This window comes from Mustela nivalis (assembly GCF_964662115.1).
Source record: "Mustela nivalis genome assembly, chromosome: 1".
Lineage (NCBI taxonomy): Eukaryota > Metazoa > Chordata > Mammalia > Carnivora > Mustelidae > Mustela > Mustela nivalis.
The window spans coordinates 10,169,763-10,186,180 of record NC_139020.1 but is presented as its reverse complement, the minus strand read 5'-3'; the positions used below and the strand labels follow the sequence as shown (position 1 = coordinate 10,186,180).

Sequence of the window (16,418 nt, the reverse complement as noted above, 5' to 3'; positions counted from 1 at the left end):
GGGGTCACCAGAGGCTGGAAGAGGCATGAAGGACCCCCCCCCCCAACCCTGTGAGCCATCCAAGGAAGTGCGTTCGGCCCTTGCTGGCTCCTAGATTTTAGATTTTTAGCTTCCAGAGCCGTGAGAGAATAAATTTCTATCATTCCAAGTCACCAGTTTTGTGGTAATTTGTTAGAGTAGCCTTAGAAAATTAATATCATCACTGAATTCTCACAGAAAAGCTGTTTCAAAAGGAGCCTGGAACAACACTAGGTTCTTTCCTATGGCTCTCCCGGGCTTTCCTGAAAGCGGGCACGTCGTCCATTCTTCATGCTATTCTAAGGCCTTTTGCTGCTGATTTACCGCAGAGCCACCTCCCTCCTCTTGGGGGGCAGCCTTCCAGACCCACTGGGGGGGGCGTGGGGCCGTGAACCCACCCAGCTCCCCTCACGCACGCCCTCCCACCACGTCGTAGCTTCGAAACTGAGTCCACACTCAGTGGCAGGTGTGGAAGATACAAAGGAAATGAGAGTCAACAGCCCTACAGACCCACTGTGTTCCTGATTGTGACTCTCGTGTGGCCCCTCCATGGGGTGTGGTATCCCCTCTCCCTCTGGCTGTCAGTATAGGAGACCAGGAGCCTGTGGTTGCCCTCAGCTGTCCAGGGTTGGCTGTGGCATGTTCTCTGTCCCCCAAACCCTGGGGCAGGCATCCCTCGCTCGCTGCTGGGCGGAGGAGGAGAACATCAGAGGCGCTCTGAGGTTGACCTTGTGGAGACTTTTCTCCACACAGAGCATAGGGGGTCACAGGCCTGAAACTGAAAGGGGCTTAGGTCTAAGTGAGAGACCATTTTCCAAAACTGGAAAGGACCATAAAGTGTATCATTTCTGGGGGCACCTGGGTGGCTCAGTGGGTTAAGCCTCTGCTTTCGGCTCAGGTCATGATCTCAGGGTCCTGGGACCCAGTCCTACATTGGGCTCCCTGCTCAGCTAGGAGCCCGCGTCTCTTCTTCTCTCTCTGCCTGCCTCTCTGCCTACTTGCAAATAAATAAATAATATCTTTTTTTAAAAAAAAAAAAGAGTATCATTTCTGGAAATGGGAAGGGTGTGAGCAGAGTCCAGCCCAAAGGAGGGGTTCCTAGTGACTTCCGCAGAATTCTGAGCCGACAGGGCCCCTGCCCAGAGAAGCTACTTCCTGAGGACTGCTGCTCTCTTTCCAGGCTTGCACTTGTCTGTTTCATGATGGTGCCCACGGGGCGCCCTGTCTCGGGGAACAAGCGAAAAGAAGTTTGGCCTCCCAAGAGTGTCTAAAGCCCACTCTGAGCGCCTGGACCAGCCCCAAGCCAGCATCGTGGGGCGTCAGGTGCTCCGGGCTCCCCGCGCCTTGAAAAATATCCTCCGCGTGACCGCCAGGGGGCAGCCGCGCCCACAGCGCCTTCCCGCGCGGAGACCCGCAGACAACACCCAGTATTTTTAGAAATCTCGATACGGGGCTCCGACTCTGCGGAGGCCAAGTAGACACACCAGCGCCCCCTCTCGATCTCCAGACTCCGTTTTTTCATATTTAGATTTCTCTGTATCCAACCAGTCAGCTCACTTAAAGAATTTGCCACCCCTTGTCCATCCATTCACAGCTTCCATCCAGTACGCGTCTTCTGTCTGCAAGCCCTCGAGGCTCCGTTCTCTCTCTTCGTCTGATTTCGTGTTTACATGTCATTTGTGCCCGCAGAGACGTCATCCGCTGATGTGGCTTTAAGATAGTGTGTAGTCTCCGGCGTCGGAGCCGGAGCACCAGCCGTCGTGCTCCACGCAGCCTTGCCTGGGAGTTTAAAGGTTATGGAACCCACAGGAATGTTCTCTGCCTGTCGGCTCACTTCTAGCTCTTGCTGTGACTGCTGTTGGATTATGGCAGCGTCCTCAGGGGAGGTTGAAGTCCAGAGCCACTGCAAAGGCAACCGTTCAAACCTTATTCTCTTATTTTGCAGTTTGCCTTCCTTTTGGCTTGCTTCGCTCTCTCTCTCTATATATACACACATACATATAGATATGTATATATATGTGTATATAGATATATTTTATTCATTTATTTGAGAGAGAGCATAAGCCAGAGGGAGAGGAACAAAGGGAGAGGGACAAGCCGAATCCATGTTGAGCACAGAGCCCCACGCAAACCCTAGATCATGACCTGAGCTGAAGGTAGGCATTTATCCGACTGAGCCACCCAGGCACCCCATCCCTTTTCTTAACGGCTTGGACAATATACTGGGCTACCTTATATCTTTCTAAGCAGATCTCTAGGTATAAAGAGGAGGTGGTATTTGGATCTTTTTTGAGTGTAAATTGTCTGATGTTACTACATGATATCCTATAAAAAATGCTCAGGTTTTGCTTAGCGTATGCAAAAGAATAAAATCAGGAAATTCACAGCCCCACCCTCCCCTGCAGTGTCCACTAAATCTTGGGTCCTGTGGTGGCTAAGGGTGATGACCGATCCCACCTCAAGGCTTCTAGGAGCCCTTGACCTGGTAGAGCAGCTAGAGGCGGGCAGAGGGTGGTGGGTCCAAAGACAGGGAAGCAGGGCTCCTGCAGGCTCCCTCCTTTAAGCAACAAATGACCTTGAGTGTGTCCTCGAACCTCCTGGAGGTCTAATTAAACTTCTGGGAGCTAATTCTTCAAGGGCCACTGTCCACTGACTGGCACACGGCCCATCCACACCAGAGAAATTCTGAAGCTCATTTGCCCAGCAAGGCCAGGTAGACCCAGGAGACACGGAGGTGGAAATGGCATTCCCTCATCTGGCTAATTTATGACTGTCCCCGCTCAGCCCTCAGTCTCCTAAGAGGCTCCGAAGTCTGATTTGTCTGCACGGATAGTGGGTCCGCCTCTCCAGGGTGGACCCTCACAACGCGTCCCGAGAGTCTGAGAAGCAGATCAGCATAAGGTATGTGGCTGGGACGCAGGGTTCGGTGGCCAGGGGACCACACTCTGGGGACTGCTGCCAGTGAATTGGCCTGGTGGCCTGGAGAGGCAGCTGGCTTGCCAGATGTGCGTACCCCTCCCCCATGCTGCTCCATAGCAAGTGTGACCTGGGGCTGGGGCAGTTCTTCTGTCCCTTCAAAGCTGAGGCTGTACATCAGTGGTCTCTGGGTACAATTCAACTCAAGGTCATGTTTTGTTTGGCCTGCATATTTTTCTTTTCTTTTTAAAAGATTTTATTTATCTGACAGAGAGACTCAGAGAGAGAGGAAACAAAGCAGGGGGAGTGGGAGAGAGAGAAGCTGGCTTCCCACTGAGCAGGGAGCCTGATGCGTGGGGGGGTGGGGGAGTGGGGGGAGTAGGGGGTGGGGGGCTGGCTGAGATCATGACCTGAGCCAAAGGCAGATGCTTAACCACCGAGCCACCCAGGCACCCTGGCTTGCATATTTTTCTAAAAAACAGAATTAGGTGGCAAAATTTGAGAGATTTCAAATAAATATCTACATTTCCAGCTTAACACTCCCGGGGTCCGTTAAGGCTGTGCCTGAATTCCCAAATGGCTGGCTTTGCTCCCTACGCTCTCTATCTGTAGACACCAAGGCTGACTGCAGAGTTTAACTACCCATGGGCAATCTTATTTCCTAATTCCTGAGCCCCTGGGGCTGCCTCACCAGAGCCTTCAAGCGCCCACCTCCACTTCTAAACGTGTCCTAATGATCTGAAGAGAACACACACCACAGATTATAATGAAAAACTTTAATTTTTAGAAAGAACTTAACTCCTCCAAAGCATGTTGCCCTATCCAGGGAACACATAGAACATTCCATACAAAGTATTAAGATCCTGTTTAGTACTTTTTAAAGATTTTATTTATTTACTTGAGAGAGAAAGAGAGAGCTTGAGAAGTGGGAGGGTCAGAGGGAGAAGCAGACTCCCTGCCGAGCAGGGAGCCCGATGCAGGACTCGATCCCAGGACTCCAGGATCAGGATCTGGGCTGAAGGCAGATGCTTAACCAACTGTCCACCCAGGCGCCCAGAGATTCCATGTCTAAAGAGCTCAGAACAATAGCCTGACATGCCAAGTGCTCTGGGTATATTCAACCAAATTTTAACATATGGTCACAGGCATCTGAAAATGTGTGGCTTATAAAAGGATTGAGGGGTGCTGTGGGGAGGGTTCTGAATATCTGGTCCCTTGAGGACCGGGAGGACTGCAGCTCATGGGACCTCCTTCTGCCGTAGAAGTCCCCAAGAGTTCCAGTGGGGGGAAGCGCCAGCTGCTGGGCCTGGGGTCCCAGCCACCGTGCCTGCTCTGACTCACATCATGGCTCACATGCACTCGGGGTTCCCCTCCAAACCTGAGCTCCAGGTCCACCTGCCTTCCCCGTGGGCAACGTGTGTCTGTGGGAAGCAGAGAGCTCATGCAGGGCCCATGAGGGACAAGCAAGTGTGAGACGGTTTCCAGGAGCCCCTGATCCCCCGAAATGCTGGGCAGAATGTGTCCATGTGCATTTTTTGGGTCTCGGGGATCACAGCTCTTATTCGATTTTCAAAGGATTCGGACCCCAAGAAGCACTCATCATGGGGACTATAGTCGTCCAGGCCAGAGCTCTGCCCCAGAGATGTCCTACCCCCTGCCTCCAAGCTCTCCTGCAGGCAGCATGGTCCAGCCCGTGAAGCAAGGACTGCGGTCGGCTGCTCCCGATTCGTCCACTGAGAACGGCCAGTGATGCTTGTGGGTAAGCAGGCTGAAACCACGGTGCGTGTTGACTGCGATTCTCAAAGGTCAGGGAACGCTAAGTGGGCTTTCTTCCACTGCCCTGAGCAATGGCGCCAGCACCACATGCCTCCCCCCTAATTCTTTTCCTCCTCTCTCATCTTCGAGGGATGATTCCCAGAGAATCTTCTGTCTGAGGAAGAGAGTGGCAAGAAAACTGCTCTCTCTGAGGGAGGAGGCAGAGCGGGGGGCGGGGGGACACTACCTGAGTCGCCTGTGGTTGTCCCAACAGAACCCAAATCAAACATGACACACTCCTCACCTCACAGTTCTGGAGGCCCCAAGTCCAAAACCATGGTGTGGCAGGGCCATGTCCCTGTGAAGCCTGTAGGGGGTGCCTCTCCTTGCCTCTCCCAGTCCGGTGGTGGCCGGCAGTCCTTGCCCATCCTTGGCTCACAGAGGGGGTCACTCCAGTCTCCATCTGTCTTCACGAGGGTTCTCCCCATGTGTCCATGACCCGATTTCCCACATCTTATAGGAGCATCAGTCATAATGAATGTGGGCCTACCCCAGGGACCTCATTTTCACCTGATGACATCTGCAAAAGCCCTCTTTCCAAGTACGGTCACATTCACAGGGACCAAGGTTAGGACTTGAACATGTCTTCTCTGGGTGGGGGACACAATTCAACCACGATGGGCACTTCATCTCAAAAGGCCCTGTCCCCTTGATGCCATGTGTTACCACTTACCCAGACCCACTCTTTCTCCGGGGTTCTGGGGAGGCAGGGGCACCCTTCTCTCCCCTTGGCACCCATTCTGAAGTGGAAATTTTTTCTCCAGCATCTCAGTCCTGTAGGAAGTGAATTATTTTGAGATTAACACGTGTGAGTAGGAAGTGTCTCTTTGTGTATTTCTGTGTGCGCGTGTGTGCCTCTGTGGGTATGCATGTGCGTGTGGGTGTGAAAGTGTGTGTGTTTGGAGGGGGTATGTGTGAGGGGTTGATGTAGGGGAGGGGCGGGAGGGAGGGAGGAAGAGGAGGCCAGAGTCACTGAAGCAAGGGCATTAGTGACAAGGGCAGAGTGGTCTTGTCCTGTGACTAGGGCAGAGGGTAAGCTTGTGATAAATACGGGAGTTATTATGCGTCTGGTCTCAGTCCTCTAAAATAGGATACTAGTTAGGATACTGACTGTTATTTTACAGGAACCAAAATAACGGGTCTAAGGAAGGTCAGAGTTAGTTTGTTTCCCGCAATGCCTGAGCTGATGGGTGAGCAGGAAGGTAGGGCGACCCCGCTCCACGACGCTGCCCAGACTCTTGCTGCTCTGCCATCCATGAGGGTGCTGTCCTTTTCCAGAGTCACAGCTGGCTCACTACCACATCCCTGTCCCAGCCACTGGGGAGGGGGGACAAAGGGAAGTGGAGGACGCAGCCTTTCCTTCTCAAGAATCCCACTTCTATGGGCCCAAACGTCACTACGGGACCTGGCTAGGACCCTGCAAGGGAGTCTGGGAAATAGAGCTCTTCTCAGAGGCCGTGATCTCAGGACTGCTGCTAAAATCAACAAGGCAGGGACAGACACTGGGGAGCAGCTGGCAGTCCCCAGGGAAGGAACGGGATTGCAGAGCAACAGTGCTATGATGCTAACTAACCCCTCACCCCTTAACGATCTGCAAAACACCCTAAGGACATCGCTACCAGAAAGAGCACAACAGGCACCGGATGAGAAAAACCAGATCGCCAGGCAGAATCGGTCTGGCTTTAACCAACCGTGGGATCACGACAGAGGTTTTATCTCGGGGAGGTGCGTGCGGGGCCTCTCCACCGCCAGCTGGTTTTCGATGACGTAACACGCCTTGCAGCTCTCCAGGACGCGCGCCTGGAAGTACGCCTTGTCCTGCTCCTGCCAGGAGTCCGACTCGATGTACACGTTGAACGGGTCGTGGGAGTGCTCCAGCTTCTTGGAGCGGATGTAGCTCAGCATGATGCCCAGGGTGAAGAAGCCGAAGAAGCCCAGCACCATGAGGATGTAGAGCGCGGCCAGCTGGCCGTCCTCGCTGCGCGGCGACCTGCGCGCCACGCCCGACGCGTTGCCGCCCGGCGCCACCGTCCCCAGCTGCCACAGCGCCGTCAGGAAGGGCGTCAGCGCGGTCGTGTTGGACGGAACCATCCCGGGCCTCTAGCGTCAGCTGCGGGGGCTCGAGCTTGCCAAGAAAATGTTCTGAAAGAGAAGAGTGATCTGAAATCGGAAACGGTGTGGTGGCCCAGACCCGCGCACACATGCGCATTTTGTGACCTCTCCGGGGAGAGGGGGGCCCCGACATACACCCGAGTTCCTAGCAGGTGCCCAGTTGAACCTGAACAGAGCTGCTTCTTCTTCTTCTTCTTCTTTTTTTTTTTTTTTTTCTTTTTTAAAAGATTTTATTTATTTATTTGACAGAGAGAGAGCACAAGCAGGAAGAGAGTCTGGGGGCGGGGGGGGGGGGCGGGGGAGCAGGCTCCCGGCTGAGCAGAGAGCCCGATGTGGGGCTCCATCCTAGGATACTGGGATCACGACCTGAGCTGAAGGTAGAGGCTTAACCCACTGAGCCACTCAGGTGCCCCATGCACAGAGCCTCTCTTGACTGACCAATCAATTGATTTTCCTTTTCTTTCTTTCTTTCTTTCTTTCTTTCTTTCTTTCTTTCTTTCTTTCTTTCTTTTCCTTTCTTTCTTTCTCTTTCTTTCTTTCTTTTTTTATTTCTCATTCTTTTCTTTTCTTTTTTTGGTTTTATTTTTTATTTGACAGACAGCACAAGCAGGGGGAAGCAGGGAAGCAGGCTCCGCACGGAGCAGGAAGCCCAACTTGGGGCTGGATCCCAGGACCCTGAGATCATGACCTGAGCTGAAGGCAGATGCTTAACCCACTGAGCCACCCAGGCGCCCCGATTCCCTCTTATTTCCACTCCCACCATCTACCTCCACAGGCGAGCCCCAGAATGAGCTCCTCTAATATACACCCTGGATTATGTGTATGTGTTTTAGTTTCTGTGTTATGGACCGAATTTAGTCCCCCAGTTCACATCTGGAAACCCTAAGCCCCAGTGGACCGCACCTGGAGATGAGGTCTTCAGGAGCTAAGTCAGGTTACAGGAGGCCGTACAGATGGGGCCCTAACCTGCTAGGACCATGGTCTTCTACTAAGAGAGGGAAATCTCTCCTACACGAGGACCCTATGAGAAGGCGACCACCTGCAAGCCAGGAGGCGAGCTCTCACCAAACCTTCCAGAACCTTGATCTTAGACTTACAGCTCCCAAACTGAGAAAACAGATGTCTGTTGTGTAAGCCCCCAGGCTGTGGGATTTGGTCACAGTGGCCTGAGCTAGGACGGGTAAGTGGCACAGGGTTACGTATGTGCCTCACCTTCCTTTTCCTCCTTCCATTGTGGCTTTTTGGCCTTTGGCCTTGAAGGGGTCAGAGTGTTCTAGCTTGTGCTGTGTTGGCCCCCTCCCTGCCCCCCTGTCCTCTGCTGAGTGGCTCTCACAGGCCATATGGAAAGAGACAGTATCCCCATCACTTCAGTCTGGATGTCAGCATCACTGAAAACCCAGAGAACAGGCCTGGGAACTGGGAGAGCTTGCGTTTCCAAGAAGCTCTGGAATTCTGTCAGGGCGTTCATGAGTCACTGATAAGCTCAACAGGTTTTATTCATATCTTTGAGAACATGCTGGCCTCTATCCCACCACCCCCCACCCTGCCTCCTAGGCCCTGCTGGGAGACAAAATACCCAGAGCCAACTTGATGAGGCCTCCCTTGAAACTGGACCCACAAGGGGCTACAGAGGGCTGACCAGATTCCCAGGCCTCACCCATTTCTCAGGGCTCTCAAAGCCGTTGTGTGTAGCATTCACTCGAGGTACCTTGGAGTGGCTGTTGAAACTAAGGGTGATGGTTTGGGACCAAAGTTTCTGGTCAGAAACCCCATGGAAAGAGAAATTCCGATGTACATGGTTGGGCAGGATCGGGGGGTGGTGCAGGCTCAGCCTCTCCCAGCCAGGGTGGGGGCTGTGACATCACAAATTGTCTCGCTAGGACAGATGTCAATCTAGAGCTATTTCTTAGGATTGCTTAAATTTGGCAACCTCTGAACCCAGCCCTGGGGGGAGGTGCTTGGTACCTGCCCTAGGCACCTCTCCCTCTACCCGTCCCTGGGATGTCGGTGCACCCCAGAATTCCCATTGGCCCTTTCTTCTCACTCTGCCCTCTCCCTGGGTGGTTGCACCTGCCCTTCAGGTTCCCCCACATGCCCATGACCCCAGGGGCCCTTCTGAGTGCCAGAGCTGGGTGTCCCGTGACCTGCCAAGGATTCATGTACTTTCAGCCAAACCCCAGGCCCCTCCACCTCAGCCACACCCCTCCTGCCATGCGCCTCAATGAGCAGAGGGGCCGTGTACCCACCCCCTACCCCAAAACCTGCCGACCAATAGGTCGGTCCTTCGCTCAAAGGCCTTTCCAGGTTCCGCTCCCCCTTTAGGGTGAAACACCCCATTTTCGGCATGGATATGGGGCCAAATGCAAGGACCCCGGCCTCCTCCTCTTACTTAGTCTCCCAGACGCTGTGTTCCAGCCTGGCTGGCTGCTTGCCCAGCCCTGTACACATCACCCCCACTTTCCACATCTCCAGCAGAGGCAGCCCCTCCTTCCTGGCCCAAGGAACGTACTCATGCTTTTGAGTCCAGCTCAGCCTTCTCTGATGTGTGGGGCTGGCTCAGCACCAGCAAGCATGCCCACAAAGGCTGCTGGGCTCCCTGCTGACGTCACAACAGTCGTCATCCCTGTCCCGCACCTGGTGCCCCGCAGCTTCGCTAGCCCGGCGCTTGGCACGCAGCAGCTGAGGAGCTGTCCGTGAGCTCCTTAATACCTCCTGACGGTGTAACACCTGATTCTTCATAACCCAGTGTCTAATGAACAGATGCTCCCACTGTCTCCCTCTGAGAGCCCAGACTCAGGGAGCAGAAGTGGAGGCGGAGAAAGAGACCCCTTGTTGGAATTACACCTCCACCCAAGGTTTGGATTCTGGCCTTCCTGCTTTCCGGCTACATGACTCTGGTCACGTTCCCTTGGCCTGTTCGTCTTTTTCCCTCTGGAAATGGGGAGAAACATCACTGACATCCGGAGCTGTTGGATCACTGACCCAGCGTGCAGAGACGGCGATGTAACATAGGACACATGGCGGTGCCCACTTAGGGTCCTGAGGGTGAGTGCATTGGTTTTTCCAGCTTTTTAAAGAAAAATCAGCCAGGACACCTGGGTGGCTCAGTGGATTAATTACCTGACTCTTGGCTTTGGCTCAGGTCATGATCTCAGGGTCGTGGGATCGAGCCCTGTGTTCTCTCCCCAACCCTCCTTCTGCCTGTGTGTATGCTTTCTCTCTCTCTCAATGAATAAATAAAATCTTTGGGGAAAAAGGAGGGGCGCTCAGTCATTAAGCAACTGCCTTCAGCTCAGGATATGATCTCAGGGTCCTGGGATTGAGTCGCTTCTCCCTCTCCCTCTGCCTTTGCCTGCTGCTCTGCCTGCTTGTGCGCTCTCTCTCTCTCTCAAATAAACAAATAAAATCTAAAAAAAAACAAAAACAGAATGATGGTAGACAACCTCCGGAGGTAACTGGTTTAGAACCAATAGCGCCACACAGCAAGTGAATTTAACAGTAACTTCTGCACCTAATTCATATGCGTGGGATCCCGGAGAAGACCTGTTACTTAAAATGAGATGAACTTTCCTATGGCCAGAGGAAACAACCAGAGACATCTGCATTGAAAAAACCTGGCAGGCCAACTATCCTCAGTCTTGCTTTAAGGTAGTGGTGCTCAAATTTTGGCACGCTTTAAATGCCTGCCTGCCTTCCTTCCTTCCTTCCAAGATTTATTTATTTATTTTAGGTGGGGGAGGGAGCAGAGGGAGAGAGTGTCTTAAGTAGACTTTGCCCTGAGTGCAGAGCCCAACAACGTGTAGCTCGATCTCACGACTCTGAGATCGGGACCTGAGCTGAAACCAAGAGTCGGTTGCTTACCGACTGTGCCACCCCAGCGCCCCTGGCACACTTTAGAATCACCTTCTAAAAATGCAGAGTGTTGGGCTCCACTCCCAGAGTTTCTGATCTAGAATGGCTGGTGTGGGGTCTGAGAACTTGCGTTCCAACAAATTCACAGGTGCTGCTGAAGCTGCTGGCCTGGGGACCCCCACCTGGTGACCTGTGGGAATCATCTGGAGAGCTTTAAGAGAGGTACTGATGGTCAGATTCCCCCCTCCAAAGACTGTGAGGTCCTTGATCTGGGTTCCTTTCTGGCATAAATCTTCCTAGGTGATCCTGATTCGTAGTTAAGGCTGAGACCTACCGGGCTATGGAACCTTAAGAAACTGACCAATCTTTCATGCTGCAAGGTGCCAGGAAGAATTTAATAAGAGAAATTATTTCATAACATACTTTTTGAAATCTCATTTGTTTTTTAGATTTTCTTTTTTGGTCTTTTACGTCCCTGATATAATCTGAAGAGGAGACACAAGGAGAAATTCTCAAGTCTTCACCATAAGCCCAGCTGCTTCCCACCTAACTCATACAGGCACCTTAAATGATACAGCTTCCGCCAGACCCAAAAAGTCAGGTTCACTAACTGCCTTTCAAGTAATGACTGAATTTTTAAAGAAAAAAATCTCCTTCTTACTTTACATTTAATTCATTGTATTGCTTTTGCGAAATGCCCTCTGTACCCCCAAGGCCTGCCTGCTGGGTCACTTGGTATTTTGGGTAATGAGTCTCAAAATGTGTTTGGCAATGCCCTCTTAATAATCAGCATGGTGTAAACGAACCCAATCTGCATGTCAGCTGGGGGTGTATGTCCCATTCTCCAAGTTCACTTCCATTATAATGCCAACGCACTGCCCAGTGGCCACTGTTTCAGACCACTGGACCCACAGGGATTTGAAGAGCAACAAAGTCAGCAATTTTAACTTACAAGAAACTGGACTCCACAGAGTTCAGCTGACCTGCCCAAGGTCATGCCTCTTACCAGAAATACATCTCAAATGTAATCTTGTAGCCATGAACTCACGTTTTATTAGTACGGAATAGGGAGTTCTCAGGACTCGGCCGAAAGGTGATGGATTCTAGAATTAAGGTCAAGGGAACTTGAGGACCTGGCCATTTATATCAGGTAAAACCAGGTCTACTCAGATGAGGACTGGCTTGGGACCCGAAGATGCCATTAGAAGACCCCTTTCCCTACTTTTTGTAGCTTGCACAGTGACAAGGGGGCTGCGGGGGGTGGGGCACAAGCAGCAGGAACCGGGGAGGTCCAACTCTAAACACAACCTGTTTTATGCCCCGCCCATGCTGAACATTCTCAGACTGGCCTTAGTGGGTCTAGAAAGAGGGGGCTTCTAGAAGCGTCTGCTTTGGCATGGGTTTGAGTCTCCACGTGCGGAACAGATACTGCCCCTAACCAAGGTTAGTACCATTTTCTTTTTTCTCCAAAGCTCACACATACCAACTGGGTCTCCAGCACCCTGGGATTCTGGAAGGTCCCCAGCTGCACCCAGAGGAAAAGAGGGCCGTGAGCGATGTCACGTGGTGCTGGCACACATCACCCCGTTTGCATTTCTCTCACATGTTCCAGCTCCGAGCGCTGTCAGCACTGATAGCAGCCTGGAAGCTTTTAGAACAGATTTCCCAGCCCTGCCACCTTGCCTTCTGTCTCAAGCATTTACGGAGCAACGAAGGTTTCTGTGGGCTGACTCCATCCATACTTCTGCTGAGAGTGCTAGATGTTGGGGCGGGGGTTGGGGGGTGTCCAGTTCAGAGCCAAGAGATCTGAGTTCAGGCCTCCGCTGGGCCTCAGTTTACTTATCTTGGTAAACAGGCATAACGTTCCTATCATCTTTTTTTTTTTTTTCAACATTTTGTTTGTTTATTTGACAGAGAGACAGTGAGAGGAAACACAAGCAAGGGAAGAGGAGAGGAAGAAGCAGGCTTCCTGCTGTGCAGGGGGCCCGAGGTGGGGCTCGATCCCAGGACCCTGGAATCATGACGTCAGCTGAAGGCAGATGCCTAACTGACTGAGCCACCCAGGCGCCCCACGTTCGTATCATCTTAACGGCATTCTTCAAGCATTTCCTCAAAGAGCAGCCAGTCCTGACATCATCATCAGGCTTTACTTGCTGGAGGAAGCAGAATTAGGGCAAAACCAATTATGGATTAGCCTAATTTGGGTAAATATGCTCTTACTGCGTCAGGAATTCTGCAAGCATATTTTGCCTGGAAGCCACTGTCAATTATTTTCATCTTTATCTCGACAAATTCTGGAGACATATTTACCTCCAAGCAGATAAAAAGCCAACAGGGGCCCCCAGACCCTTCCAGGGTGTGAAGGGTGGCCATGTGACCCAGCGAGCTGGTGAGGGGGACCCTGCCAAACTCAGTTATGGGAAAAAGGATACGCATTTTGGCGTGGAGAAGGGACGGGAGGATTCTCATACTCCGGAGGGCAGCTGAAGTCACACAGAAAGAGGGCAAGTGGACGATCCCCTTCAGCAACTTAAATAAATGTGAGGACCCTCAGTTTTCTCATCCAAAAACTGGCAATAATGGAATCTCCCCTGAGCATAATGGAATCTCCCCCGATAATACCCCCGTGAGGCACGGAACAAACCCATAATTTTGCTACCTCTAAATTTTGTTGCTCTCTCTGCAAGAGGGGCGTGAGCGCCATATTTGCTTGTCAAAATTCTACTGGTCCTCTAAACGTCTAGTCCTATGCCAACCTGGGTGCAAATGCTCCTCTCCCACTTTGATCACCTGGTGCCTTGGCTGTACTGCCCATATTCTAATGTGTATCGTAGTGATTTATGGATTTGTCTGGGCATTTCCTTCCAGAAGCTCAGGAAGGTCAGAGACTGTCTTGCTCACCTTGTCCCCACGTTCTTATAGAACGCAGAACCGTTCTATAAGAGATGGCTGAATTAAATGGGGAGGCAAAGTATTAGATTCAACACAAATGCAATGTGAGTGTTGAGTGCAAATAACCAATGAAGTATAATACACTCTTGAAAGAAATTGGTGAGTAGCCAAAAGAAAACCTCTTTCAATATAGTCTGGTTTTATATAATAAAAGGTAAACAATTTTTATTTGTATTTATGTATTTCATTAGTATTATTTATTTTGTATATGAAAATTGATATTATTGTTATTAAGATTTTATTTATTTATTTGACAGAGACAGACACAGCGAAAGAGGGAACACAAGCAGGGGGAGTGGGAGAGGGAGAAGCAGGCTTCCCGCTGAGCAGGGAGCCCTGTGCGGGGCTTGATTCCAGTTCCCTGGGATCATGACCTGAGCTGAAGGCAGACGCTTAATGACTAAGCCACCTAGGTGTTCCTAAAATTGGTATTATTAACATAGTTACATACGTATCCACAACCTACTTTCTTCCTAAAAAGGTTGAAGGCGGTCAGTACTCGTTGACAGTATGGCTGAATTTGTATCCCTTCTCCACTTCTGATAACCCCTATCCTGTTTTTTTCTTTTTTCCATGTTACTTAATCTATGCTAATACGTTTTTCATATTTATTATGTCCATTGCTTATTGTTTGTCTTACCATCCCGGTGGTAAGCTCACCAAAACTTCTCCACCGAAACTCAAGCTTTTGTGTGCCTGTGTTCTTCTGCATGCATCTCAAGGTCTAGAACAGCATCTGGCATACGGTAGGGGACACGATAAATATTCATGGTGTGCAGGCGTGCATACAGGAATGCATGAATGAGTAAATGTCCCATTCGACTACCAGAAAGCCCCAACCACCAGCTCTATTGTCAGAGACAAGACTGAGTCCTCTGATGTCTTTACAGTGTACTTTATTTTCAAAACAATCCAATTTCTAAGAGCCAGTCCAAAGCCAGACCTCCAGGGATATTCTTAAAAGGGAGAACGCCTTCCTCACAACCATCCTTTTGCTGGCTTCTGACGGGTTTATGAAACATCACAGAAAGGGGGTTTTGGCCCCTCCTTAGCCATCCATAGATCAGAGTCAAGATGCTTTCTGGCAAGTCACCCCATATGAGTTTAAACAGCTGTGCCATCACACCAAAGCTCCCCACCACCGGGATGCTAAATGACAGCAGTGGTTACTGATCAGGACTTTCGTTAGTGGAACTAGAAGCTCCTTCTTAAACCTTAAATGGGGACTCAAACAGTTCACATACAGCAGTTTGAACAATCCGGGGTGGCTGGGGTTGGGGGTGCGGGAGACAATGTAACGGGTGACACAGATCCTGAACGTACACATGGCTGCTATTCGGTCAAGTTTCTTCCAGAAGCTCCCCAAGTACTACAGTCAAGAGCAGATACCATCAATGTACTCCACGTCCCATGCCGTTTCCCCAGGGAGATGCCAAGGCCCGAGAACCTTTCTGGTCAAGAAATTCAAAAGTTCCCTTTGAGGCCGGATGTATCTGCAGGTACCCCCTGAGCTGGATGGTGGTCTTTGAAACCGAGAGGGGACTGGGATCGCGGGCGGTTTTAGTTTTCTTTGGGCGCTTGGAGGTAGTTCCCAAATTTTCTACAAGAATGTCTGAGATTTCATTAAAACGGGGAAATGTGGTGGTTCTTTGGTGGTGAGACCATTCCCGACGCGTGTGCCTCTAAGTGAAGCCCCGCCTAGAGAAGGGAGGCGCGGGCCGAATCCTCCGTCCCGTCTGGTCTCCCGGGGCGGGGTGGTCGCGGCGCCTCCGGCCCCCGGGGCTGTGACCCGGGCCCTGGAGCCCCCATCAGAGTGGCCCGACTGGGGCGCCGGCGCGCGGGGCGCGGAGCCGGGAGGCGCGAGCGTGCACTTACCGGGTCCGGGGCGCCGAGGCGGCCGGGTGCGCAGGGGGTCCGCCGGGCCGCGCGCAGGACACCGACGGCCGAGCCCGAGGCGGCGCGCTCCCCCGCGGGTGGCAGCTCAGGCAGGCGGGCGGGCGGGGCCTCTCGGAGCCCGCGGGCGCCCCGCCCCGTCCCCGCGCGGCCCGGCCGAGCCCGGGCCCACCGACCCAGCCCAGACCAGCCCCCGCCCACCCGGCCCTCCGCTGCCCTGCCGAGCGCCTCGGATCGCGCGCGGTAGGCTCAGGGTCTGCAGAAAGTCCCTGTTACTACAATCGCCAGCCAGCCAGCCAGACAGACCCTCCTGTGGCAGTTAGCAGTGGGCAGGCTAGAAGCAAGAGAAAGGCATTCCGGGAGACCCCACCCGCGGCCAAAAGCCAGGACAAACGTCCCTTCCAACAGCTCCCAACAGGAACTCAAAGCCGCTCACAACCCCAGCAGACTCGCGTTAGCCGCATCCCCTACCTGAGCTGTGTCCATGCAACCAAGCGCCAGAATTATGCAGTGTGGGGGTGGGGGGCATCCAGCTCTGAGCTGGAAGTGCAGCTGGGCATGGGACAGGTGTGGTCCCCGCCCACGGGGGGTCAGTCGCTGGGGCTACCCACGCCTTGGTTGGGGCACTCCAGAGTCCTTGGGGGCAGAGGGACCGGCCACGAGGGACAAACTGCACAAGGGCCCGAGTGACCTGCCAGCCAATTTCACAGCCGCTGCCCACAAGCGTGGGGGGAGGGTGGGGGGCGAGGCTGGGCCCCGGGCCATTTCCAAATGACAGGCCCGTGGAAGCTCTGGGGAATGAGGTCCAGGCTCAGCTCTGCAGGCAGGAAGCAGAGGAAGAAGGTTCCTGACGTAGAGCC

At 52.5% G+C, this 16,418-nt stretch overlaps 1 protein-coding gene across 4 annotated transcripts; it reads right to left on the bottom strand.

Moving 5' to 3' along the window:
• Window positions 1–3,695: 3,695 nt before the first annotated feature.
• Window positions 3,696–16,208, bottom strand: KCNE1 (potassium voltage-gated channel subfamily E regulatory subunit 1). 4 transcript variants are annotated; one of them, XR_014315481.1, is made up of 3 exons: window positions 15,541–15,626; window positions 4,994–6,891; window positions 3,696–4,864 (listed from the first exon to the last, which is right to left on the bottom strand). XR_014315481.1 is itself a non-coding variant. In XM_082745258.1 (3 exons), exon 2 carries the CDS (start codon window positions 6,838–6,840, stop codon window positions 6,448–6,450), a length of 393 nt encoding a protein of 130 aa, XP_082601384.1. In that variant the 5' UTR covers window positions 6,841–6,891; window positions 15,541–15,626; the 3' UTR covers window positions 3,696–5,523; window positions 6,441–6,447. The 4 variants fall into 4 exon arrangements, 3 of the variants coding, with proteins under 3 accessions (XP_082601384.1, XP_082601385.1, XP_082601383.1); XM_082745258.1 differs by having other exon boundaries at window positions 3,696–5,523; window positions 6,441–6,891; XM_082745259.1 differs by lacking the exon at window positions 15,541–15,626 and adding an exon at window positions 16,030–16,208 and having other exon boundaries at window positions 3,696–6,891.
• Between the last annotated feature and the right edge of the window lie 210 nt (window positions 16,209–16,418).

Bases quoted from the DNA above. Each gene is read 5' to 3' on its own strand.
- KCNE1 (XM_082745259.1), bottom strand. From the start codon at position 6,840: ATGGTTCCGTCCAACACGACCGCGCTGACGCCCTTCCTGACGGCGCTG.